This window comes from Mobula birostris, chromosome 3, assembly GCF_030028105.1.
Source record: "Mobula birostris isolate sMobBir1 chromosome 3, sMobBir1.hap1, whole genome shotgun sequence".
Classification (NCBI taxonomy): domain Eukaryota; kingdom Metazoa; phylum Chordata; class Chondrichthyes; order Myliobatiformes; family Myliobatidae; genus Mobula; species Mobula birostris.
Window position 1 is genome coordinate 94,587,769 of NC_092372.1, and position 26,133 is coordinate 94,613,901.

General features: G+C 44.0%; 1 protein-coding gene and 1 long non-coding RNA gene across 8 annotated transcripts in view; one reads left to right on the plus strand and one right to left on the minus strand.

The window, feature by feature from the left end:
• Positions 1 to 5,699: 5,699 nt before the first annotated feature.
• Positions 5,700 to 18,439, plus strand: LOC140195178 (uncharacterized). The gene is made up of 3 exons (XR_011885383.1): positions 5,700 to 5,820; positions 15,857 to 16,082; positions 18,169 to 18,439. It is a non-coding gene; the product is annotated as an uncharacterized lncRNA (long non-coding RNA).
• The window catches only part of shroom3 (shroom family member 3), a 436,842-nt gene continuing 428,155 nt past the window's right edge, over positions 17,447 to 26,133 (minus strand). For all 7 annotated transcript variants that reach the window (XM_072253064.1, XM_072253065.1, XM_072253068.1 and 4 more), the window contains 4 exons: positions 25,469 to 25,948; positions 23,389 to 23,545; positions 21,287 to 21,559; positions 17,447 to 19,434 (listed from right to left, as the gene is read on the minus strand). In XM_072253064.1, coding sequence (XP_072109165.1) covers positions 19,096 to 19,434; positions 21,287 to 21,559; positions 23,389 to 23,545; positions 25,469 to 25,948 — 1,249 coding nt within the window. In that variant the 3' untranslated portion in view covers positions 17,447 to 19,095. The remainder of the gene's footprint in view (positions 19,435 to 21,286; positions 21,560 to 23,388; positions 23,546 to 25,468; positions 25,949 to 26,133) is intronic.

Sequence of the window (26,133 nt, forward strand, 5' to 3'; positions counted from 1 at the left end):
AACCTGATGTCTACACCTCCAGGAAGTGCAGCCAACTCCAGCTCATGAAAGACCGCATTACAGAGCTGGAACTGGAGCTGGATGAACTTAAGATCATCTGGGAGGCAGATACAACTTTTGAGCAGAGTGCAGGAATCAGGGAGTAGATGGGTGAACACCGAGAGAGGTAAAGGGAGAAAGAAGTCAGTGCAGGGTCCCCTGTGGCCATTCCCCTCAGCAACAGGTATGCCCCTTTGGATACTGCCGAGGGGGATGACCTAACTGGGCAAGGCAGCAGCAGCGAGACCAATAGCACTGCGGTCGGCTCTGAGCCTCAGAAGGGTAGGGTGAAGTCAGGTGGAGCAATGGTCATAGGGGTTCAATAGTTAGGGGGACAGATAGGAGATTCCACAGCAGCAAAAGAGATACCAGGATGTCGTGTTATCTCCCAGGTGCTAGGGTCCAGGATGTCTCTGAGTGGTTGCAGAATATTCTTAAATGGGAGGTGAGCAGCTGGAGGTTGTGGTACATGTTGGTATCAATGACATAGGCAGGAGAGGGGTAGAGGTCCTGCGCAGTAAGTTTAGGGAGTTGGGAAGGAGGCTGAAGAGCAGGACCTCCAAGGTGGTAATCTCTGGATTACTCCTGGTGCCATGAGCTGGGGAAGGTCAGAACAGGAAGAAATCACGGATGAATGAGTGGCTGAGGAGATGGTGCAGGGGGCAGGGATTCACGTTCTTGGATCATTGGAACCTTTTCTGGGGAAGGTGTGACCTGTACAAGTGGGACGGGTTGCACCTGAACTGGAGGGGAACCAATATCCTGGGAGGGAGGTTTGCTAATGCTATTGGAGAGGGTTTAAACTAGATTTGCAGAGGGGTGGGAACCAAAGTGAAGAGGCAGAGGATAGTGCAGTTGGCACACAAGTATTGTCAGCTACTAGGGAGTTTATGAGGAGGGATAGGCAGATATAACCATATAAAACCATATAACAATTACAGCACAGAAACAGGCCATCTCGGCCCTTCTAGACCGTGCCGAACTAGAAGGTAGAGCAAAGATGCACTCAGCCAGATGGTTTGAGGTGTGTCTATTTTAATGCAAGGAGTATCATGAGCAAGGTGGATGAAATTAGGGCGTGGATCAATATGTGGAACTATGATGTTGTGGCCATTATAGAGACTTAGACAACTCAGGGGCAGGAATGGCTGCTGAGTGCGTTGGGCTTTAGATGTTTCAAAAAGGACAGGGTGGGAGGCAAAAAAGGTGGGGATGTGGCATTGCTAATCAGGGATAATATCATGGCTGTAGAAAAGGAGGAAGTCATTGAGGAATTGTCTACTGAGTCATTGTGGGTGAAAGTCAGAAACAGGAAGGGGCAATAACTCTACTGGGTGTTTTTATAAAGCCCCCCAAATAGTAACAGAGACATAGAAGAGCAGATAGGGAGACAGATTCTGGAACGATGCAATAATAATAGGGTTGTTGTGATGGGTGATTTTAACTTCCCTAATATTGACTGGCATCTCCTTGGAGCAATGGGTTTAGATGGGATGGAGTTTGTTAGGCGTGTTCAGGAAGGTTTTCTGACTCAATATGTAGATAAGCCTACAAGAGGAGAGGCTGTACTTCATCTGGTATTGGGAAATGAACCTGGTCAGGTGTCAGATCTCTCAGTGGGAGAGCATTTTGGAGATAGTGATCACAATTCTAGCTCCTTTACCATAGCATTGGAGAGGGATAGGAACAGACAATTTGGGAAAACGTTTAATTGGGGCAGGGGGAAATATGATACTATTAGGTAGGAACTTGGGGACATAAGTTGGGAACAGATGCTCTCAGGGAAATGCACAGCAGAAATGTGGCAAATGTTCAAGAAACATTTGCGTGGAGTTCTGCACAGGTATGTTCCAGTGAGGCAGGGAAAGGATGGTAGAGTTAAAGAACCATGGTGTACAAAGGATGTAGAAAATCTAGTTAAGAGAAAAAGAAAAGCTCATGAAAAGTTCAAGAAACTAGGTACTGTTAGAGGTCTAGAAGATTAAAAGGGTGCCAGGAAGGAGCTCAAGAATGAAATTAGGAGAGCTAGAAGAGCCTTGTGAGCAGGATTAAGGAAAACCCCCAAGGCATTTTACAAGTATGTGAAGAGTAAGAGGATGAGCCGTGTGAGAATAGGACCAATCAGGAATGAGAGTGGAAACATACATGGAACCGGAGGAGGTAGCAGAGGTACTTAATGAATACTTTGTTTCAGTATTCACCAGTGAAAAGGACCTTGGCAATTGTGGGGATGACTTAAAGCAGACTGAAACGCTTAAGCATATAAACGTTAAGGAAGAGGATTATGCTGGAGATTTTGAAAAACATTAAGCTAGTAAATCACCGGGACCAGATGAGATATAACCCAGGCAATGGTGGGAAGTGAAGGAAGAGATTGCTGAGTCTCTTGAGATGATCCTTGCGTCATCAGTAGGGACAGGAGAAGTACCAGAGAATTGGAGGGTTGCAAAAGTTGTTCCCTTGTTCAAGAAAGGGAGCAGAGATAACCCAGGAAATTAAAGACCAGTGAGTCTTACTTCAGTGATGGGCAAGTTGTTGGAGATCCTGAGAGGCAGGATTTATGAGCATTTGGAGAGACATAATCTGATTAGGGATAGTCAGCATGGCTTTGTCAAAGGCAGGTCGTGCCTTATGAGCCTGATTGAATTCTTTGAGGATGTAACAAAACACATTGATGAAGGTAGAGCAGTAGATGTAGTGTATATGGATTTCAGCAAAGCATTTGATAAGGTACCCCATGCAAGGCTCATTCAGAAAGTAATGAGACATAGGATCTAAGGAGACCTTGCTTTGTGGATCCAGAACTGGCTTGCCCACAGAAGGCAAAGAGTGGTTATAGACGGGTCATATTCTATATGGAGGTCGATGACCAGTGCTGTGCCTCAAGGACCTGTTCTGGGACCCCTCCTCTTTGTGATTTTTATAAATGACCTGGATGAGGAAGTAGAAGGGTGGGTCAGTAAATTTGCTGATAACACAAAGGTTGAGGGTGTTGTAGATAGTGTGGAGGGTTGTCGGAGGTTACAGTGCGACATCGATAGGATCTGGAACTGGGCTGAGAAGTGACAAATGGAGTTCAACCCAGATAAGTGTGAAGTGGTTCATTTCAAATCTGGAGAAAGAATATAATATTAATGATAAGACTCTTGGCAGTGTGGAGGATCAGCGAGATCTTGAGGTCCATGTCCATAGGACACTCTAAGCTGCTGCGCAGGTTAATAGTGTTGTTAAGAAGGCATATGGTGTGTTGGCATTCATCAACAGTGGGATTGAGTTCATGAGCCGTGAGGTGATGTTGAAGCTATATAAGACCTTAGTTTGACCCCACTTGGAGTACTGTGCTCAGTTCTGGTCACCTCACTACAGGAAGGATGTGGAAACCATAGAAAGGGTGCAGAGGAGATTTACAAGGATGTTGCCTGGATTGGGGAGCATGCCTTATGAGAATAGGTTGAGTGAACTTGGCCTTTTCTCCTTGGAGCAATGGAGGATGAGAGGTGACCTGATAGACGTGTATAAGATGATGAGAGGCATTGATCGTGTGGATAGTCAGAGGCTTTTTCCCAGGGCTGAAATGGCTAAAACGAGAGGGCACAGTTTTAAGGCGCTTGAAAGTAGGTACAGAGGGGATGTCAGAGGTAATTTTTTCACACAGAGAGTGGTGGGTGTGTGGAATACACTGCCAGCGAAGGTGGTAGAGGCGGATACAATATGGCCTTTTAAGAGGCTCTTAGATAGGTACATGGAGCTTAGAAAAATATAGGGCTATGTGGTAGGGAAATTCTAGGCAGTTTCTAGAGTAGGTTACATAGTCGCAACAACATTGTGGACTGAAGGGCCTGTAATATGCTGTAGATTTCTATGCTTCTAAACTTCTATGCTTCAAAGCCTTCAATCACTGTTCATATGATAACTTTTTCCTCCTTTGAACCCTCTCCAATGTCAGCACATCCTTTCTTAGATAAGAGACTGAAAACTGCTCACAATACTCCAATTAAGGCCTGTATTCCATCTGCCACCTCTTTAACCATTTTCTCCTAATCTGTCTAGGTCCTTCTGCAGCCTCTCTGCTTCCTTAACACCCCCTGCCCCTCCACCTATCTTCATGTCATCAATTTCATCATCCAAATCATTGACATTCAATGTGGAAAGAAGTGGTCCCAACGGAGACCCCTGTAGAACACCACCGGCAGCCAATCTGAAAAGGCTCCCTTTATTCCCACTCTTTGCCTCCTGCCAGTCAGCCAATGCTCTATGCATACTAGAATTTTTCCTCAAACACCATGGGCTCTTGTCTTGTTTAGTAACCTCATTTGCAGCACCTTGTCAAAGACCTTCTGAAAATCCAAGGACACAACAGCCACCGATTCTCCTTTGTCTATCCTGGTTGTTACTTCTTCAAAGAATACTAACAGACTTGTCAAGCAAGGTTTTCCCTAAGGAAACCATGCTGACTTTTGCCAGTTTTATCATGTGCCTCCAAGTACCCCAAAACCACATCCTTAACAAACGAATGCAACACCTTCCCAACCACTGAGGTCAGGCTAACTGGCCTATAATTACCTTGCTTCTGCCTCCCCTACTTTTGAAGAATGGAGTGACATTTGCAATTTTCCAGTCGTCCAGAACCATGCCAGACTCTATTGATTCTTGAAAGATCATTTCTAATGCCTCCACAACCTTTTAGAACACTGGGTTGTATTCCATCTGGTCCAGGTGACTTATCTACTTCAGACCTTTCAGTTTCCCAAGAACCTTCTCCCTGGTAATAGCAACTGCACTCACTTCTGTCCTCTGACACTCTTGAACTTCAGGCATACTGCTAGTGTCTTCCACAGTGAAGACTGATACAAAATACCTATTCAGTTCATCCGCCATTTCCTTTTCCCACATTACTATCTCTCCAGCGTCATTTTCCAGCAGTCCAATATCTACTCTCACCTCTCTTTTACTCTTTATATATCTGAAAAAACTTTTGTTGTCCTTTTTGATATTATTGGCGAGCTTACCTTCGTATTTCATTTTTCCCCCATTATGGCTTTTCTAGTTGCTTCCTGTAGGTTTTTATAAACTTCCCAATCCGCTAATTTTTGCTCTATTTTATGCCTCTCTTTTGCTTTTGTGTTGACACAGACTCCAGGTTTGCCCTGTCACCTGCCTGTCTCAACATACACTACCTCCATTTGTAAACCAACATCCTTTTCGTCAGCCCTCTCACGCCATTCCCATCCCTATCATGCTTACTCCCGAACATTAAATGCTGAGTTCAGTGATACTAGTAAAAAAGATAAATATTGAGGTTATTTAATCAAGCATAAATGTTGTTGTTTGTCCATCGTCATCGTCGATGAGGACCTCGACACCATTATGATGATGATGGTGTCAAGACTAGCGCGTGATTTGGATTTAAGTGAGGGAGAGTTGCGCAGCGTCAGCCTCACTCTCTCTTCCCAATTCCCATCTGGATCCAGTGGCAAGACAGAGTCTAGACGGCTGGAGATGAGACTAGGTGCAGTGGATGACCAGGACGTCTTCTGTGTCTTGTCCTGCTCTACACGTTCCACGACGCTTGCAGAGACCGCCTTCTTGACCGTTGGACCTTCCATTGGTCTCGTCTGCTCAATCCGCCGGAGTCTGTCTTCACATGCTGGGATAGACAACTCCCTATCACACTGAGGGTTTGAGACCTATCGGCTACCCTCACCTGGTTTAGCCGGCTTATCGAAGCCGTTGCCCGCGGTGTGGCCGCCGTCGCATGCAAACAGCTACGGGGAGCCACAGGTGAGAGCTGAGTGCCAGGTGGGGACCAAAGGTGGACTAACCGCCCTGAAAAGGACGCGACATGTTCCCCCACCAGAGGTGCTACCCCTTCCTGACACCCCATACACCCCAAGGTGTATGCATAAATGTAGCTCAAGGATAAAAGCTTGCTATATTTTGTATTTGGGATTGAAAAATCAGACGTGCTTTCAAAAATCGTAAGGTGGCAGTATTGTGCAGCTTTTTAAATGTACTGATATTTTAAAGAATGAAAGAGACTGATGACAATATTGAATCCAGACAAATTGATAGAACTGGAAAATAACTTAAAAACTTGGTTTATCCGGCGGCCCATTCGAATCAGGACCAAGAGAGGAGGCAATTCACAGTTTAGCGAGTGAGATTTTAAATGGAGTGTTCGCAGGCTTTCGGTGTTTTTCCAGCAGCCCAATTGAATTGACAACGAGAGAGGAGACAACTCACAGGTCCGTGAGTGAGATTTTAAAAAGGAGTGTTCACAGGCTTTCAGCATTTTCTGGTAACCCAGTTGAATTGTGATTCATTAGCAAGGGCAAATAAAAATAAACCAGGGACTAGTGGAGTGGCCATTGTTGGAATGAAACAGAGTTAGGGTGAGGAGGCTTCGGTGAGAACAGACGTGGGTGGTGTACGCATCTGGTGAGTTTCTTCATTCTTCGTCTGCTAGCAGATAGTTAGAGCAGTGGGGACGGCTCCAGGGCTGTGTTGTGTTCTTTGTGTGAGATGTGGGAGTTCTGCCTCCCGGATAGCCACATCTGTGCCAGGCTAAAAAAGCCTCATTCCTCAGAGATCGTGTTAAGGAACTGAAGCTGCAGCTCAATGACCTTCGGCTCGTAAGGGAGAATGAGGAGGTGATAGATAGGGAGGTAGTCACCCCTAGGCTGCGGGAGGCAGGTTCCTGGGTGACTGTCAGCAGAGGGAAAAGAAATGGACAGCCAGTGCAGAGTATTCATGCGGCCGTTACCCTCAATAATAAGTGTACACTTTTGGATACTCTTGGGGGAGGGGGGAGGGGGGAGCGGAAACGGCCCACCGGGGGGAACTGCATCGACTGACTTTCTGGCACTAAGTCTGGTGCTGTGGCTCAGAAGCGAAGGGGAAGAAAGGAACTACATCTGTGGTTAGATTATTCCATAGTTACAGGAGTGGATACGAGATTCTGTGGATGCGATAGAGACACCCAAATGGCATGTTGCCTCCCAGGTGCCAGGGTCAGGGGCATCTTCGACTGGATCCACGGTATCCTAAAGGGGGAGGCTGAGCAGTCAGAAGCCATGGTACACATGGGTACCAATGACATGGTACACCTCGGTACCAATGACATGGTACACCTCGGTACCATTGACATGGTACACATGGGTACCAATGACATGGTACACATGGGTACCATTGACATGGTACACATGGGTACCAATGACATGGTACACCTCGGTACCATTGACATGGTACACATGGGTACCATTGACATGGTACACCTTGGTACCAATGACATGGTACACATGGGTACCATTGACATGGTACACCTCGGTACCAATGACATGGGTAGGAAAAGGGAGGAGGTTCTGAAGAGAGAATTTAGGGAATTAGGTAGACAGGTGGATTGCTGCTTGTACCACTTGCCAGTGAGGATGATTTGGCAGTTGAATGTGTGGCTGAGAAACTGGTGCAGGGGGCAGGGTTTCAGATTTCTGGGGAAGGTACGACCTGTACAGAAAGGACAGGTTACAACTATACCCGAGGGGGGGCCAATATCCTTGCGGGCAGGCTTGCTCTTGGGGAGGGTTAAAACTGATTTGGCAAGGGTATGGGAAACTGAGTGATAGAGCTGAGGGTGAGCTAGTTGATATATGAGCTGAGGCAGTGTGTATTGAGTCTGTCAGGAAGGACAGGCTGATGACAGGGCAGAATTGCAGTCAGTGGGATGAGTTGAAGTCTAACAGGGAGACAAAATCAAAAAGGGTGACAAACATAGGACTGGGTGTTATATTTGAATGCATGCAGTATGCAGAATAAGGTAGATAATCTTGTAGCACAATTAGAAATTGGCAGGTACGACGTCAGCATCACTGAGTTGTGGCTGAAAGAAGACTATGATTGGGAGCTTAATGTCCAAGGACACACATTGCGTTGAAAGAACAGGCGGGTAGGCAGAGGGGGTGGGGTGGCTCTGTTGCTAAAAAATAAAATCAACCCTTAGAAAAAGGTGACATAGGATCAGAAGATGTACAATCATGGTAGGTAAAGTTAAGAACTGCGAGGGTAAAAAGATCCTGAAGGGAGTTATATACAGGCCTCCAAACAGTAGCCAGCACTTAGGCTACAAATTACAATGGGTGATAGAAAATGCATTTTAAAAAGGCAATTTTACAATAGTGATGGGAGATTTCAATATGCAGGTGGATTGGGAAAATCAGGTTGGTGCTGATTTTGGAGAGAATTTGTAGAATGACTACGAGATGGCTCTTTAGAGCAGTTTGTGGTTGAGCCCAGTCAGGGAACAGTTATTCTGGATTGGCTGTTGTGTGATGAACTGGATCTGATTAGGGAGCTTAAGGTAATGGAACCCTTAGGTAACAGTGATCATAATATAATAGAATTCACCCTGCAACTTGAGAGGAAGAAGCTAAAGTCAGATGTGTCAATATTACAGTGGAGTAAAGGGAATTACAGAAGCACAAGGGGAGAGCTGGCCAAAGTTGATTGGAAGGGGACACTAGTAGGGACGACAGTGGAGCAGCAATGGCTGGAATTTCCAGGAGCAATTTGGAAAGCGCAGGAGAGATATACGACAAAGAAGAGGAAATATTGTGAAGGCAGGATGATGCAACTGTGGCTGACAAGAGAAGTCAAAGCCAACAGAAAAGCTAAAGTGAGAGCATAACATAGAGCAAAAATAAGTGGGAAGTTAGTGGACCGGGTAGCTTTTAAAAACCAACAGAAAGCAACTAAGTAGGAAAAAGATTAAATATGCAGGTAAGCTAGCCAATAATATCAAAGAGGATACCAAAACTTTTATCAGATGCATAAAGGGTAAAAGAGGCAAGAGTAGATACTAGACCGCTGGGAAATGTGGATGATCTTAAAAGGAGACTCACCTACTGCAGGGAGATGCAGAACTGCTGTGTATTCTGTTTCACCGAGACCTGGCTCTCCCCTGCCACCCCCAACTGTGCCATCCGACCAGAGGGATTTTTGATCCATCGGATGGACCTCACGGCGTCTTCGGGCAAGACGAGGGGAGGTGGTGTCTGCCTACTGATCAACACTGCGTGGTGCTCGGACACAGTGGCACTGACAAGCTCCTGCAGCCCGGACCTGGAACACCTGTTGGTGAAGTGTCGTCCCTACTATCTGCCACGGGAATTCACCTCGGTCATACTGACAGCAGTCTACATTCCCCCCCGAGGCGGACGTGGAGTGTGCTCTGAACATACTGTATGCCAACATCAGTGAACTTGAGACCAAGTATCCGGAGGCTTTGTGCATTACAGCTGGGGACTTTAACCAGGTCAACCTCAGAAAGGCACTGCCAAAGTTATACCAACATGTCTCCTGCCCCACTAGAGGCCCGAATATACTTGACCACTGCTACGTAGCAGTCAAGGATGCCTACCGTTCCGTCCCACTACCTCACTTGGGAAAATCGGACCATCAGGCCGTACTCCTCCTCCCGGCTTACAAACAGAAACTGAAACAGGAGGTCACGGTGTCAAAAGTGGACGGAAGAAACGGATGAGGTCCTCCGTGACTGCTTTGAATCGGTGGACTGGTTGGTATTCAAGGACTCGGCAGCTAACCTCGATGAGTATGCCTCAGCTGTCACGGACTTTATTTGGAAATGCACGGAGGACTGTGTGTCTCGCAAGACGATCCGGGTATTCCCTAACCGGAAACCTTGGATGAATTATGAGGTCAAGTCCCTTTTAAAGGCTAGAGCTGCAGCTTTTAGGTCCGGGGATACCAGTCGCTACACGGAATCCAGGCGTGAACTCTGGAAAGCCATTAAGGGCGCCAAGAGGCAATATCGAGCCAAGTTGGAAGCCCAGGCTAACCAGAGGGATGCCAGTAGACTATGGCAGGGTCTAAATGAGATCACTGGGCGCAAAGAAAAGGCTGGGAATATCAATAATTGTGGCGCTTCTCTTCCTGATGAACTTAACGTATTCTACGCAAGATTCGAACAGAAGAGGAGCGTCCTGCTCCCTCCGGATGAACCGGACCTGGTGGCATTGAGATTCATTGTCACCGAGGAGGACGTTAGAAGGGCCTTCCTGAAGATAAATCCAAGGAAGGTGACGGGCCCAGATGGCATCCCAGGATGGGTTCTGCGGGCCTGTGTAAGCGAGCTAGCTGGAGTGTTTGCTGACATCTTTAACTGCTCCTTGCTTCAGTCTAAGATCCCCTCGTGTTTTAAGAGGGCAACGATAATCCCAGTGCCGAAGAAGAGCAAGGTGGCATGCCTGAATGACTATCGACCTGTGACTCTGACTCAATTGCTATGAAGTGCTTCGAGAGATTGGTTATGGCACACATCAACCACAGCCTACCGGTCAATCTCGACGCTTTGCAATTCGCCTACCGGAGCAACAGGTCAATGGCAGATGCCATCTCTCTGGCCCTACATTCCTCCTTAGAACACCCGGAGAATAAAGACGCATATGTAAGGCTCCTTTTCATTGACTACAGCTCTGCCTTTAATACCATCATTCCAAATAAACTGATTCCTAAACTCCGGAACCCGGGCCTTAGCACTCAGATCTGCAGCTGGATCTTCAACTTCCTCACAGACAGGACCCAGGCTGTAAAAATAGGGGACAAGCTCTCCTCTACAATCACTCTGAGCACCGGTGCCCCACAAGGCTGTGTACTCAGCCCCCTGCTGTACTCACTGTACACCCATGATTGTATAGCCAAGTTTCCATCAAACTCAATATATAAGTTTGCTGATGACACAACAATTGTAGGCCATATCTCGGGTAATAATGAGTTTGAGTACAGAGAGGAAATTAAGAACCTGGTGGTATGGTGCAAAGACAATAACCTATCCCTCAACGTCAGCAAGATGAAGGAATTGGTTGTTGACTTCAGAAGGAGTAGCGGACTGCATGACCCAATTTACATCGGTGGTGCGCAAGTGGAACAGGTCAAAAGCTTTAAGTTCCTCGGGGTCAATATCACAAATAACCTGACTTGGTCCAACCAAGCAGAGTTCACTGCCAAGAAGGCCCACCAGCACCTTTCCTTCCTGAGAAAACTAAAGAAATTTGGCCTGTCCCCTAAAACCCTCACTAATTTTTATAGATGCACCGTAGAAAACATTCTTCTAGGGTGCATCACAACCTGGTATGGAAGTTGTCCTGTCCAAGACTGAAAGAAGCTGCAGAAGATCGTGAACACGGCGCAGCACATCACACAAACCAATCTTCCATCCTCGGACTCACTTTACACCGCCCGCTGTCGGAGCAGTGCTGCCAGGACAATCAAGGACACAACCCACGCAGCCAACAGACTTTTCGTCCCTCTTCCCTCTGGGAGAAGGCTCAGGAGCTTGAAGACTTGTACTGCCAGATTTGGGAACAGCTTCTTTCCAACTGTGATAAGACTGCTGAGAGGATCCTGACTCGGATCTGGGCCATACCCTCCAAATATCCGGACCTGTCTCTCTGTTTTTTTGCACTACCTTACTTTCCATTTTTCTATTTTCTATTTATGATTTATAATTTAAATTTTTAATATTTACTACTTTTTACTATTTTTTAATATTTACTATTTGTAATCCAGGGAGCGGAAAACACAGAATCAAATATCACTGTGATGATTGTACGTTCTAGTTCTTTGGTGACAATAAAGTATAAAGTATGATGCTTGGGAGGTATTTATGAGAGACAAGGAAATGGCAGACAAATTAAATAAGTATTTTGTATCAGTCTTCACTGTGGAAGACACTAGTAGCATGCTGGAAGTTTGAGAGTGTCAGGGGACAGAAATGAGTGCAGTTGGTATCACTTAGGAGAAGGTGCCTGGGAAGCTGCAACGTCTGAAGTAGGTAAGTCATCTGGACCAGATGAACTACACCCCAGGGTTCTGAAAGAATAAGCTGAAGAGATTGTGGCATTAGTAATGATCTTTCAAGAATCAATATATTCTGGCATGTTTCCAGAGGATTGGAAAATTGCAATTGTCACTCCACTTTTCAGGAAGGGAGGGAGGCAGAAGAAAGGAAATTATAGTCTAGTTGTCCTGAGCTTAATGGTTGGGAAGATGTTGGATTTGATTGTTAAGGATGAGGTTTCAGGGTACTTGGAGGCACATGATAAAATAGACCAAAGTCAGCATGGTTTCTTTCAGGGAACGTTTTGCCTGATAAATCTGTTGGAATTCTTTGAGGAAATAACAAGCAGGATAGACAAAGGAGAGTCAGTGGATGTTGTGTACTTGGATTTTCTGAAGGCCTTTGACAAGGTGCCACACATAAGGCTGCTTAGCAAGATAAGAGCTGATGATATAACAGGATAGTTACTAGCATAGATAGAGGTTTAGCTAATTGGCAGCAGGAGGCAAAGAATGGGAATGAAGGGCGTCCTCTCTGTTTGGCTGCTGGTGAGTAGTGATGTTCCGCAGAGTCAGTGTTGGGACCACTTCTTTCTATGTCAATGACTTGGATGGTGGAATTGATGGCTTTGTGGTCTAGTTTGCAGATGATCCGAAGATAAGTGGAGGGGTAGGTAGTGTTGAGGAAACAGTGAGTCTGCAGAAGGAAAGATTAGGAGAACGGGCAAAGAAGTGGCAGATAGAATACAGTTGCAGGAAGTGTACAGTAATGCACTCAGGTAGAAGGAATAAAAGCATAGATTATTTTTCAAATGGGGAAAGAATTCAAAAATCAGAGGTGAAAAGGGACCTGGGAGTCCTCGTGCACTATCTCCTGAAGGTTAACTTGCAGGTTGGTTCAGTGGTGAGGAAGACAAATGCAATGTTAGCATTCGTTTTGAGAGGACTAGAATATAAAAACAAGGATGTAATGCTCTGTCTTTACAAAGCACTGTTGAGTCCTCACTAGGTGTACTGTGGGCAGTTTTGGGCCCCTTATCTAAGAAAAGATGTGCTGACATTGGGGAGGGTTCAAAGGACGTTCACAGAAATGATTCTGGGATTGAAAAGATTATCGTATGAGCAGCATTTGATAGCTTTGGGCCTGTACTAACTGGAACTTAGAAGAATGCGGGGGGGGGTCTCATTGAAACCTATCGAATTTTAAAAGGCCTAGATTGAGTGGATGTGGAGAGGATGTTTCCTATGGCGGGGGAGTCTAGGACCAGATCTATGGCCAATGGAATACAATGCAGAAGAAAGTGAAGTTATCCACTTTGCTGAAATGAAAGGTACTGTAGTTCTTTTAAATTGTGAGAAATTAGATAATTAAATGTTGCCAGGACTGGAGGACCTGAGTTATAAGGAAATATTGAATAGGATAGGACTTTATTCCTTGGAACGTAGAAGATTGAGAGGAGATTTGATAGAGGTATACAAAATTATGCGGGATACAGATAGGGTAAATGCAAGCAGACTTTCTCCACTGAGGTTGGGAGGGACTACAACCAGAGGTCATGGATTGAAGATAAAAGGTGAAGTGTTTAAGGAGAAACTTCTCCACTCAGAGGGCCATGAGAGTGTGGAATGAGTCTTCAGCACGTGGTCCATGCGAGCTCAATCTCAATGTTCAGTTTAAGAAAAGTTTGCATGGGTACATTCACGGTAGGGATATGTTGGACCATGGTGCCAGTGCAGGTCAATGAAAGTAGGCGGTTTAAATGGTTTGGCATGGACTAGATGGGCTGTTTCTGTGCTGCACTTTTCTATGACTCTAATGTTGATTAGAAACAAAACTGAGGTGTCCTTGTGTACAAGTCAATAAAAGCTAACAAGCATTTGCAGCAAAGCAATTAGGAAGGCAAATGGAATGTTGAATTTGTGAGATCTGAGTAGAAGGTTGTTTTATTGTAATTATATAGGGCCTTGGTGAGGCTGCTCCTGGAGTATTATGCACACTCTTAGTGTTCTTACCTTAAACTGTTGTACTTACCAAAGAGGACACACAATGAAGGTTCACTAGACTATTTCCAGGCATGGCAGAGTTGTCATAAAAGCGATTGAGGAGATTCGGTTTTCACTCCTTCGATTTTGAAAGAGTGAAAGGAGATCTAGAAGCAGGAACTACTGTCTCAGAATAAGATGCAGCAAGGAAAAATCTCTTCACCCAGGGGACTGTTGACACCCAACCACAGAATTCATTCAAAACAGAGTGCTGGAAATGATGGGAGCAGATGATCCTTATGAATCACAAAACAGGCTCACAGGAGTCTCCTCGTGTTCCTAATGCAAATGTGGCCAGGTACGCAGAGAAATCTGAAAGTTGTGAGGTGACATTATCCTACCCTCTGATTCCCCACTGTAATACATCCATAGTATTAAACTGCTGACTCCTTTGACACAGACCATAAGCCTATAGAAGGTCGTTTCACTCTCTCTCTGTAATTGCACAGAATCCAATGTTGACTTTACACTGATGAGAGATTATTGACCTTCATTATTTTGATGTTACTCTTGCCGTTCCCATGCCTGACCTGCGGAGCATTTTCAGCACTTGGTTTCATTTCAGACTTTGAACTCCTTACTAATGATTCTTCAGTTTCAGACCAACACATACAAAGTGCTGGAGGAACTCAGCAGGCCAGGCAGCTTCTATGGAGAGGAATTAACAATCAACATTTCAGGCCAAGACCCTTCATCAAGACTGAGCAGAGTCTCTGATAAAGTCTTCGAGGAAATAACAGTCAGGATAGACAAAGGAGAGTCAGTGGATGTTGTTTACTTGGATTTTCAGAAGGCCGTTGAAATGGTGCCAAACAGGTTAACAGCCATGGCACTACAGGAAAGATACTAGCGTAGATAGACCATTGGCTGACTGGGAATAAAGGAGGCTTTTTCTGGTTGGTCGCTGGCTCTGTAGGGATTGGTGTTGGGGCTGCTACTTTTCACATTGTGTATCAATCTGGATAATGGAACAGGGAGTCTGCAGAAGGCCTTGGACGGATTAGGAGAATGGACAAAGAAATGACAGATGGAATACAGTATAGGGTGATGTTACTTTGGTGGAAAGAATAGAAGTGTAGACCATTTTCTAAATGGTGGATCAAATTCAGAAATTGGAGGTGCAGAGCAATTTGGGAGTCGTAGTGCAGGATTCCCTAAAGGTTAACTTGGTAGTAAGAAGGCAAGTGCAATGTTAGCATTCATTTCAAGAGGAGTAGAATATAAAAGGAAGTACTTTAGGAGGCTTTATCAGGCATAGGTCAGCCCGCACTTGGAATACTGTAAGCAGTTTGGGCCCCTTATCTACAGGCATTAGAGAGAGTCCAGGGAAGGTTCATGGGAATGATTCCAGAAATAAAAGGTCTTGCTATGATGAGCACTTGACGGCTCTCGGCCTGCACTTGCTGGAGTTTAATAGAATGAAGGGGTTTCTGATTGAAACCTATTGAATATTGAAAGAGTGAATGTGGAGGGAATGTTTCCTATAGTGGGGGAGTCTAGGGCAAGAGGGCACAGTCTCAGAATAGAAGAACATCACATTAGAACAGAGATGAGGAGGAATTTCTTTAGCTAGAGGGCGTGAATCTGTGGAATTCATTGCCACAGGCAGCTGCGGAGGTTATGCCTTTGAGTATATTTAAAGTAGAGATTGTTAACTTCTTGATTAGCATCAAAGATTATGGGGAAAAGTCAGAATAGGGTTGAGAGGGATAATAAATCAGCCATGATGGAATGACAGAACAGACTTGATGGCCTGAATAGCCTCACTCTGCTCCTATGTCACATGTTCTCAAAGATCTTCGTTCAACCTTGCATTACTTTTTGTAGAACCAGTTGACAAAGCCTATCTCATTCTCCCTTTCTGTAACATGTCATGAGCTTGGAAACTTTTACTAGGTTATTCCTTATTTTTTTTTAACAACAGTTCTGGGGAATAAACTCTTCGACCACCCATCCTCACCACTGACCTGTGAGAACTGATCATGCATATCTGAGTGGATCTCATGAAACCAGCTGGTTGGGCAGATGCAGCACAAGTTCCACGACAGGGCTTGCATCGTGGCACTCTTCCTATTGCATAGGATGGGTGGTAGCGGCAGAACAAACTGTCCATCAACACTGAAGGAAACTGCAGCAGGGGTGCCACTGTGGTAAGTCAGGCCACTGGCTTAGCTGGCTGTCAACTACTACGAATATTTCTAAATGGCAAACAGTAGAAACTAAGAAGAAACAGTAGAAGCTACAGAGCTACAGTAAAATCCACTAAACTATTCATTGTTTGCTCACAGTAACCATTCAGAAAATTTCATTATGCTTCAATATCCAGCGTCGTCTTCATTTCATCATGAAGTCTTAAGATTTAAAAGCAGAATTTGGCCATTCAGCCTATGGAGTCTGCTCTTCCATTAAATCATGGCTATTTTTGCTTTTTAACCCCATTCTCTTTCCATCTCACCATAATCCTTAACCCCCTTACCAATCAAGAACCCATCAATCTTTGCTTCTTTCTCCTCCATATCCATCCTATCCAGGCCTTTCTGTATCTGATAGGTTTCATTGAGATTTCCTCCCCCCTTCATCTTTCTGAACTCCATCAATTACAGACCCAGAGACATCAAACAATGGCCATTTAAACACAAACGTTTACAGAGTAGGCTAATGATGACGATAATCCGTATGCAATTCTAACAACGTGAAGTGTATCGTGAAGTTAGGCCAAGCTGAAGTGCTTAACGGCACATTTCAGCTAGGTCTGACTTTATGATACCCAGTAACTCGGTCTTCAAATGCTGTCTGTGGCAACAAGTTCCATAGCTTCCGAAGAAAATCCTTCCTACCTCAGTTTTAAAGGACATCCCATTATCTTGAGGCTCTTCCCTTTCTAACTAATGGAAGTATCTTCTCCACATCCAATCCATTCAGGTCTTTTACTATTTGATAGGTTCTAATGAGGTTTCACCTTTGCTCTCACTCTTCTGATCTCTGTCACAGGCCCAGAGATGTCAAAGCCTTTTAGATGTTAAGCTTTTCATCTCCGGGATCATTCTGTGAACCTCCTCTAGACCAGCAAATCCTTCCTTAGATAAGAGGTTCAAAATTGTTCACAATTTTCCAAATCTGGTCTGAATATTAGCAATATATCCTTGCTTTAATATTCTAGTCCTGACAGAATGAACACCAACAATGCATTTGTCTTTGTTATCCTGAACTATGACTCCCAAATCCCTTTGCACCTCCAACTTCTGAATTTTCTCCTGATTTAGAAAATAGTCTAAAGCTTTATTCTCCCTACTAAGGTGTACAGCCCCACACTTCCCTATGCTGTATTTTATCTGCCACTACTTTGCCCTCGCTCCCAACTTGTCCAAATCCTTCTGCAGACCCCCAGCCTCAGCACATCTGCCTGTACCTCCACCTATCTCAGTATCGTCACATTGCCATCAGTTCCTTCATCCAGATTGTAAGACCACAGTTATCAACGCAGAAAACAAAACTCGCAGGCCAGTGATGACACTCATAATTTTTATTGTCTGCAGCAGTAAGTGGTTTGCAAGCTTCAATGTCATGATTTCTGACTGAGACCAAAGCTCAAGAACATTTAAAATTGTGAGAAGAACGGCAATTAATTTATTTCACATAATGTACTACTGGCTGATTTGTGAGAAGCCATGCAATGTATTTCACATCACTATCTGGAAAAGACTCAGAGTGGCTATAGAAAATGTATTAAGTACAGCATAGCCAAGTTGTGATTGAACACTGAAAAGTCACTGCCCACTGAATAACAAAAAGGTTGGCGTTGCAATCGAGCATGAGCAATTATTCATCATCAAAAAAAACACATTTCATCAGATGTAGCAACAAAGCTTAAAACAGGTAAATCTGGACCTGACAACAGCTGGAAGATGAACATCCCCTCACATCTTCCACTCACGGTCTACTCTTCAGAAAGTTACTATTTGGTACAGTGGCATACATACAGTCCAGTATATTGAGAAATCAGAATATTTTAAAAGGGAATACACATTTAAAGTTTCAGGTTTTACCCAAGTGATCCAATGCATTAGCAATCCCACATAAATAGGGCTCTGTGGGGGGAGCTGTGCACGTCTGCTCTGTAAACTGGTTTTCCAACGCTACAATTCACATCACATTATGCAGACAGAGATGGGAACTCTTTGAGAACAGGTGAGCTTCGGTTTTAGGTGTGCTAATTATAACTTGCTCTCTTTACAGAGCGCACTTCAGAAACACATCAGTATTCTACATTTCCCGCAGACCCTGGCCATCTAAGTGTAGTCCGACCTCGGTATAAACAATGGGAGAACTGAAGGACTTGCGCCTTCCTGCTGTGACAAGCCATGCCGAGTGATCTTCAGAGGTCAATAATCTCTATCAGCCATACAGAAGGGAGATTACCCAGCTTCTGGGGTCATAACTAACCATCCGATATCAGGACAAAAATGCATATGTATAAATTCCTTTACTTTACCAATATCATTTTGAAAGGTGTAAGTTACTGCCAATTTGGCTTGAGTTAAAATAAATTGAAACTCATCAACAATTGAAGTTATTTTGAAAGAAGTGTTCATCTGTCAGTGTATGGGTTCAGCAATGATTGTTCAGCTTTCTCTGTTCCAGGTGATTCTAAGTCCTTCATTGTTAATAGAAAAACAAAAACTCACTTTTTGTGATACCGGTTGTATTTCTCTCCAAGAGTTATTTTTCTTACAAAATTAGATTTTTCCCCTACACAATAGAGTAGAACCATGAAAGGTTAGTGTATGTACAGAATCTTATACTTCAAAATTATAAATAGTAGTAATTCTCTGATGTTATTGGCAAGGCTACAAAAAGTTTTCTTATTGCTCTTAAAATATCTTTTCTGCAGAGACCTTTTGCTCTGCTGTATTCCTTCATAGGGTCCTTTAAAAAAAGTGTATTTCAAATGTCACTTTTGAAAAGTTCCTTCTCTCCCTCCCTTCCTGGGAATTTTCAAGTGTAGTGCTGTTGCAGATTGGCGTGTAGTTGAGTTCCTGCAAGGAGTATCTTCTGTCGAAACCATTGCTTCTTTAAAATATGGACTCTGATAGCACTTTAAATATGCTGTCTTTGATATCCTTGTACACTGTGAAAACCTGATAAAGACCCCTTGTTTTCAGTTTAAAGGGAAGAGGTAAATTTTTGCAGTGAGGTGCTAGGCTGGGAGTGGCTGATGGGTGAGGGAGCTGTCCTCTGGGATACAAAATCAGCAGGCAGGCTTTCCAACAAACACCTCAATTGCTCCTCGCCCAGCTTGATCTTGTCATCCAGTTCCCGCTGCTCCATCAGCAGGGCTGCCTTCATCTTCACAAAGTGCTGGTAGTCTTCAAGTTGTTCTGCCGTCAAGTAGTTCTCCAGGATATCTAGAACCACACCCGCCCTGCGATCCAGGTTCTCTTTCAGTTCCTTTGCATCCTCGTGCTGGCTGGCCAGAAGTCTTCGCTTTTCATTCAACATATTCTGAAACATCAGATACACATGATTAGGGTTTCAACTCTGAGATACTAAAAATGAGGATTTTTGAAAAATTATTTCCTCTTGTCTAATTTTCTCCCCTATTTGCTGTGACTAAAATCTTTGGAACTTTTTGACTTCTATTAGGCTATCCATTTGGTCACTGTTCTGTGGCAAGTGGCCATGAGAGGACATTAAGAACGGTCTCAACACTTTGCTCAACAGACAGCCTCTCACTTTCAATGTCACTGGTTGATAATACAGAAAAAGTAAGCTAGGCCTATTTAAGTTATTTATTTATTTATGACCCTCCAGCCCTTCGTGCTGCGCCGCCCAGCAAGCCCCCAGTTTAATCCTAGTCTATTTACAGTGACCAATGAACCTAACAGCCGGTACATCTTTCGGAGCACCCGGAGGAAACCCACGCGCTCTCAGGGAGGACATTCTAACTCCTAACAGGCAGTGGCGGGAATTGAACCCGTGTTGCCTGTACTGTCAAGCGTTGTGCCAACCACTTCGCTACCATGCTGCTGCTGAGAAGTTATAGGTGTTGAGACTAGCTGTGTCGCTGACACATCTGACTCTGCTCTGGGAAACAAATGCTCTAACTTATCCTTACCAAAACTGGCCCTCAAAGCTGATATTAATAGAGACACTAAGAATTGCAGATGCTGGAATCTGGAGCAAAAATAAACTGTTGCAAGAACTCAGTCCCGATGTAAGGTCTCAACCCAAAACATCGACCATCCTTTTGCCTCCACAGACGCTACTTGTGGTGGTTTAGTGACATGTTTCTGACATGTTTCATCGGTTTAAGCCACTGTTTTACCCATTGTACTGAGGGTCACGAACACCCAGCCATTTCCTATTAAATGAAAGAGCTGACTGGTCCACCATTTTCTATCATGAGAAGGTGCTTATTAGTGTGCTGTATTGAGGGTGATTAAAGTAGCTTGCTCAGGAGCACCCTGGTGGGGTTTTTCCTATTGAGAAACCACATTAAAATTCATTGTCGGTGCCTTAATATACAGCACTGGTGGGACCTGAACCCCTCAGCTCAGGAAGGATTCAGGTTTGTGAAGAATTAGCCAGTTTCGCCAGGGTTGGAGTGGTCAAGGAGCCACTGAGAGATATACCATGGTCACAGGCCGGCCAGCCAGCGCACTAAGTGTACACCCATCATTAGCCACGCTCTCGCATCAGCTCAGCCTGCACCCTTAGGCAACTTACAGAGGCCAAATGAACCTAACAACCTGCATGTGTTTGGGATGTGGGAAAGAAGCACAGTACCCAGAGGAAACACCTACATGTTAGAAAGGGAAAGTGGGAAGTCCACGCGGAAAGCACCCAAGGTCAGGAATGAACCCGGCCCTCTGAGGCAGTCGCTCTACTAGATGTACCACTATGCCTTTGAGGAGAAGTACGGCAGACAAGGGAAAATATTATTCATCAGGGCTCTACAGCCTGTCAAATGATGAAAAGGCAGAGAAGTAGAGAGCGTCTGGTATTATTACATTTTACCCTGACGTTATACCAACACTCATGATTAACGGCCTTCCATTATGAATGACTGTTGTCTTACTACAGCTGATAGCCCTGTTCAAGTTCAAATGAATCAAGAATTAAATGCAGTGTGTCTGGTCAGTAAAATGTTATCTGCTACTTTTACCTTCAACCCTTAGATGAAGCATCTATTGACGAATATCACGGTCACTTAAACAACTATGCTTAAACGACAAACCTGAGCCAGAAATACTTTGTACTTTAATCCTCTAATACTTGACAGCTCTTGATCAAATAAGAACTAAAATTCTCTTTGTGGATTTTACCACAAGAGTTAAACCATCAGATTACGTACGCGTTCCTCAGTGTTTCCGTTTTCATCCAGAGTCTTCAAGGCATTTTCCACTCGTGCCAAACGACCAGAGAGGGAAAGCAGCAAGTTCACGACCTTATCCAAGTCGCCAATGAACATTTTGTACTTCTCAAATTCGTTGGACTTGCACAAGTCTTTAATTATGGTCTCTACTTCCTCACCAAGAGCACCATTCTGTTTAATGTCACTTGCGAGGCTCTCCTTCGCTTCATGCAGGGTTTGAATTTTTCGTGTTATGCTTTCTATTAGTTCAGTCTACCAAGCAAAAAGAAAACAGAATTAGGCTACTGGAAAAAAAAATTGGAAGTCATTACCTGCCTTCTGAAACCATTTTTAAGTGTTCAAATAACTTAACTAATTGTGAATATTTTTGTGCAATTACTACACATTATATGCCCATAGAGCTGGGCTGCAGAGGGTTTGGTGGTCAATCCCACTGCCACGCCTACAGCCAGATGGGCGTCTCAGGAGCCCAGAAGAGGAAAACCAGCAGGAACACCACAAAGGCAGCAGAGTGAGCCTCAAGATGGCTGTGGATCAGGAGGAGTGATCCGGGGCAGACACAGGTCAGGGCCTGATCAACCCTGGCTGGGTTGCCCAGATGAGGGTGTCTGATGTTGAAAGACCCAACACACCCTGAGGCCCTAGGTTACATTGCTGCTGATGTGTCCGAGTGCGTCGCAAGATGTACCATTCTATAATACCATGGCCCCCCAGGGTGGGAAACCCCACTCTATATGCATTGAAGGTGTATTGAAGCCAAGCCTTTCTATGCATTCTGCAGACCTTGCAGGATTTGGCTTCATCATATTTCTTACAGCATTTAGATCAATCAGAAAGGCAGAAGCTAAGCACTGCTCCAGATTCTTGAAGCAGTTGTTGTGGTGGTGCTTGAAATAGTTACTGCAGTGTGAAGTGGGCCTGATGCCACAGCAATGAATGATTCATTTCCACATAATTCTCTAATATAAAGGGGCATAAAACGGTTAACAATAATACAGGATATTCAAAGGATACGATGACTTGGTGGCTGTGTGAGGATACACCTTCCGCCCCAGCCTGTATTTAGCAATCATTGTATAATCTACAGTACAGAGGAAGTCAATGAAAATGGACCAAACACAACCGGGTCAAAATGTTGCTTATTCCACTATAGTGTGCCTGAAATTCTGCATGTTACTAAGGAAAATATAATAGTTTTGGAACATACAATAGTTTTGAAAAATTTTCTCTTTGACCAATTCGAAATGAAGGGGCAATAAATGCAATGCACCGATGCCTATTTATTCTTCTCTCTTGAAGGCTTTTACATTCTTCCTGTGACAGCCTTAATACTGTTTCTTTTACAGGATACTTATCTGAGTGAGGACAGATATTGGGTTCAGATTATGACAAATTTCGAAAGGGTAAGTGGAATGAAGCTGCTCTCACATGGAGGAGGAATTTGGTCACAAGGAGCAGGAGACACCAAGAGATGGAGAGCTGGTGTGAGAGTGGACTCTTTATTGCCCTACACACTGAGATCTGAAATAACACTGACTGAAAGTGTGCTGGGTTCAACGTGGCAGCTTCAGTCAATGGCTTTCAAAAAGGGAGCAGATCAATATCTGAAGATTATGATAAAGAATTGTAGCCAGACGGTGGTGTAGTGGCATCAGCACTGGACTTTGAGGCGTGTGGTCCCAGGTTCAAATCCGGCTGGCTCTTTGCACACTTTCCATCACGTTGGGTTCAGCGTCGAGCTAGCAACTCGACCTCATAAAAAAACCAACAGGCAAAATGCCAAAGAAACAAGAATATTGCCGCCCAACGTGCCGCAAGGCGTGGAGAAGAACATAACGTTAAAGAATTGCAGGGCTATGGGGAAAGAACAGAGGAATACAAGTAGCTGTATTATTCTACAAGGAACTAGCACAAACTTGATGGGCCGAAGGGCCTCTTGTTGTGTTGTACTAATTCTGTCTTTTGGCAGGGAAGGATTGAAGGCTTGAATTGGTTAATATATTCAGCTCCTGGGCCATGGAGATGATTGACCAACCAAGTTTTGTTTTTTTTTCCCTGACACAGCTCTGAAATTTCAGCACCTTTTTCTCATTGATGTCCAGCACTTCTTCGTTCTCATCTTCAGCATCGTTTCCATGCATGTCCCTGATCTTATTCATCAGCTCTGCTTTCTGGGCCGACGTGCTGTAGTAGGTTGGACAATGCGCCGAGGCTGCTCCTCTCTCCTTCTCCCTTTTCCTGTGAACGAAATGTAGTCATTACATACGAATACAAGAAGTAATGAAAATAAATTAAACAAAGGTTGCAGTTTAATTAGTAACCGCTTAAAGAGACATTTTTAACCAAACAGAACATATTTTAATTGGACACTGAAAGAACAATATTTCCAAATCTTATTTTTTCCCTCTTCTACTCTTTGATAAAGGACCAATTTACTCCAAGGTATAGGTTCTCTGTCAAGTGGTAACTTAACTCAGGACAAAGGCATGATTGGCCATGTGCATACTGTATGTTTTTTGATTCTATATGGTCTGGATCTGAATACATTGTTGTTTGCCTTTGGGGTTTTGACCCAATATGCTTCTGTCACATCCTCGAGTACCTTTTAGCAGGTGAGGTGGCAGGTGGTGGGAACAAACAAGCACGTTCTCCTTTTAAGTTGGGGGGCATCACAATCAATTAAGTCACACGTGGTAAACTGTCAGCCTCTTATTAGACAATTACTGATTCTACGTTTAACGATTTATCCTCTCTTGTATTGATGAATTCAAAGAAATGTTGGTAACGATAGCTTTGTAGATATGGTATTTAAGAAATATTGGTTGAAAATCAGAAGTATTACTTATACTAATTTTAATTGTACGTTAATATTGTTATCAGGAGGGTGAGCAAACTACACTTTGCTTCAGTGATGCGGTTTCAGGAACTGATACATCTTCTCTTCCTCAGCAGCCAGTTTCCCCTCATTATTAATGTGACCAGCACCCAGTTGCCTCATTATACAAGCTAACAGCTGGTGAGGAATGTAGGAAGATGTAAATTTTAAAAGTGATTATTGTATAATTTGCACCTTGAGCCCCAAGGGTGGTAACAGAAATACCTTAAGTGTTTATAAGGGTATAGTGTTGAATATTTAGAATCCATAGAGTTTTGCCCTTCATGCATGAAATTAGTTTCTCAGGTTGTTCAATAATAATTATGGCTTAACACCATTAAAAACTCAGTTAAACATAGCCAAGAGGCGGTTACTTTCAATATTAATGATGAGAATTGTTGATAAAAGGTTAAATTTCCATCAATGCCTCTGTGCCATTGCTTTGGTGAAGATTACACACATCCTTGTCAAAGAACAGAGTTCAGCAACAACTGCTACTTCTGTAGTCCAGTAACGCATGAGACAGCAACTGTCAGGTGTACACAGGCAAGCACCTCCCAGTCCCCCCCCCACCCCCTACCCCAGCTAACAGGAGTCGCCTGCCACTTGTTTTGCAACTTATCACCTGCAGCCTATTTAAACCCAGCTTTCGTCCAACAGCCCTTCGTTCACCCATTGAACCTGTCAGTCTCAACCAGTTGCTTCTGGCCTTCAGTTACCTTGTCATGTTAAATATCTGCTCTCTCTCATTTTGTAGTCCTTCGTGGCTTGTCATTTTGCAGTTTATTATTAAAGTTATCCCTCACCATTGCTCTGTGTTTGGATTAAGTCTCCGCCACACTTCATGACAGAAGCTGCTATCAAAGTAATGATAGCAAACGAGGATTGGTTGATGGATATTATGATTTCACATTTGGGATCAATGTGCAGTGGAGAAGGGGCATGGTTGCCATGCCCCTGCAGAAGCTACTGCAGTGCCTGTTGCAAACAAATTTAATTTTTAGGCATGTTTAGTATCTCCATATTGGTCAGATTCAGACAAACTTATGGCCCACAGGGATGGGTAACGCTGTGGACACTCTCAATACTACCATTTACAATGGGGAACTTGTTCTTCTCTGTTACGCAGTGTTGGGAATGGACAATGCCTTGATTCCACTGACAGAGAGGGAAAATGCAATACTTAATTTGTGCTTGATTAAATAGCATTGATGTAAATACATTGCAAATATTTAGCAGTTGTACTAGTCATTAAATTCTGCACTTTGATAAGCTTTACAACTTACTCATCCTCCTGAGGTGCAGATTTGTTGGCTATCTCTTGTAACCTTGGCCTTCGGTGTTGTGCCTCCTGTCTCACTGTGCTGCCCCTGGGGAAAATGCCCTCCATCAGGTCCATTGTTGTCTTCATATTCGAGTCTGGATCTAAAATCTCTGCCAAAGACTTATCTTCGCCAATGATCTGCTTGGCAAGTTCCTCTGACTTGAGGTCCTCAGGTGACTTCTCGTTCACTTCTAGCGACACTAAAGCGTATTTGCAATCTGAGTTTTCCTGGCTTGTGGCTGTGTTTTGCATTTGAACACATGAGGTTTCCCACCTCTGGCTTTGGTGATGCTCAGCTTCCTCCTGGGTTGTAAGAGTGGTCAATGGATTAACGCTGTTGCTGGGCTGCGCAGAGCAACTGTAGTGTGGGATTGCTTGGAGATTCTTAACTGCACCATTTATCACAGGTACTTTGACCTTGGTGGAATCATTTACTGAAAACCTATGAAACGAGACAAATAGATTTGAAGAGGATACACTCCACATTCCAAATAAACTATTGCAGTAGCTAGGATATATTACTATTGTGAAAATTCACTGAACTAGATTGGATAAGTTTGGTCATCCAGTAATAACAGTTAAAGAAATTACAGAACCAACATTTGTATTTGTATTTAATATGCCTAA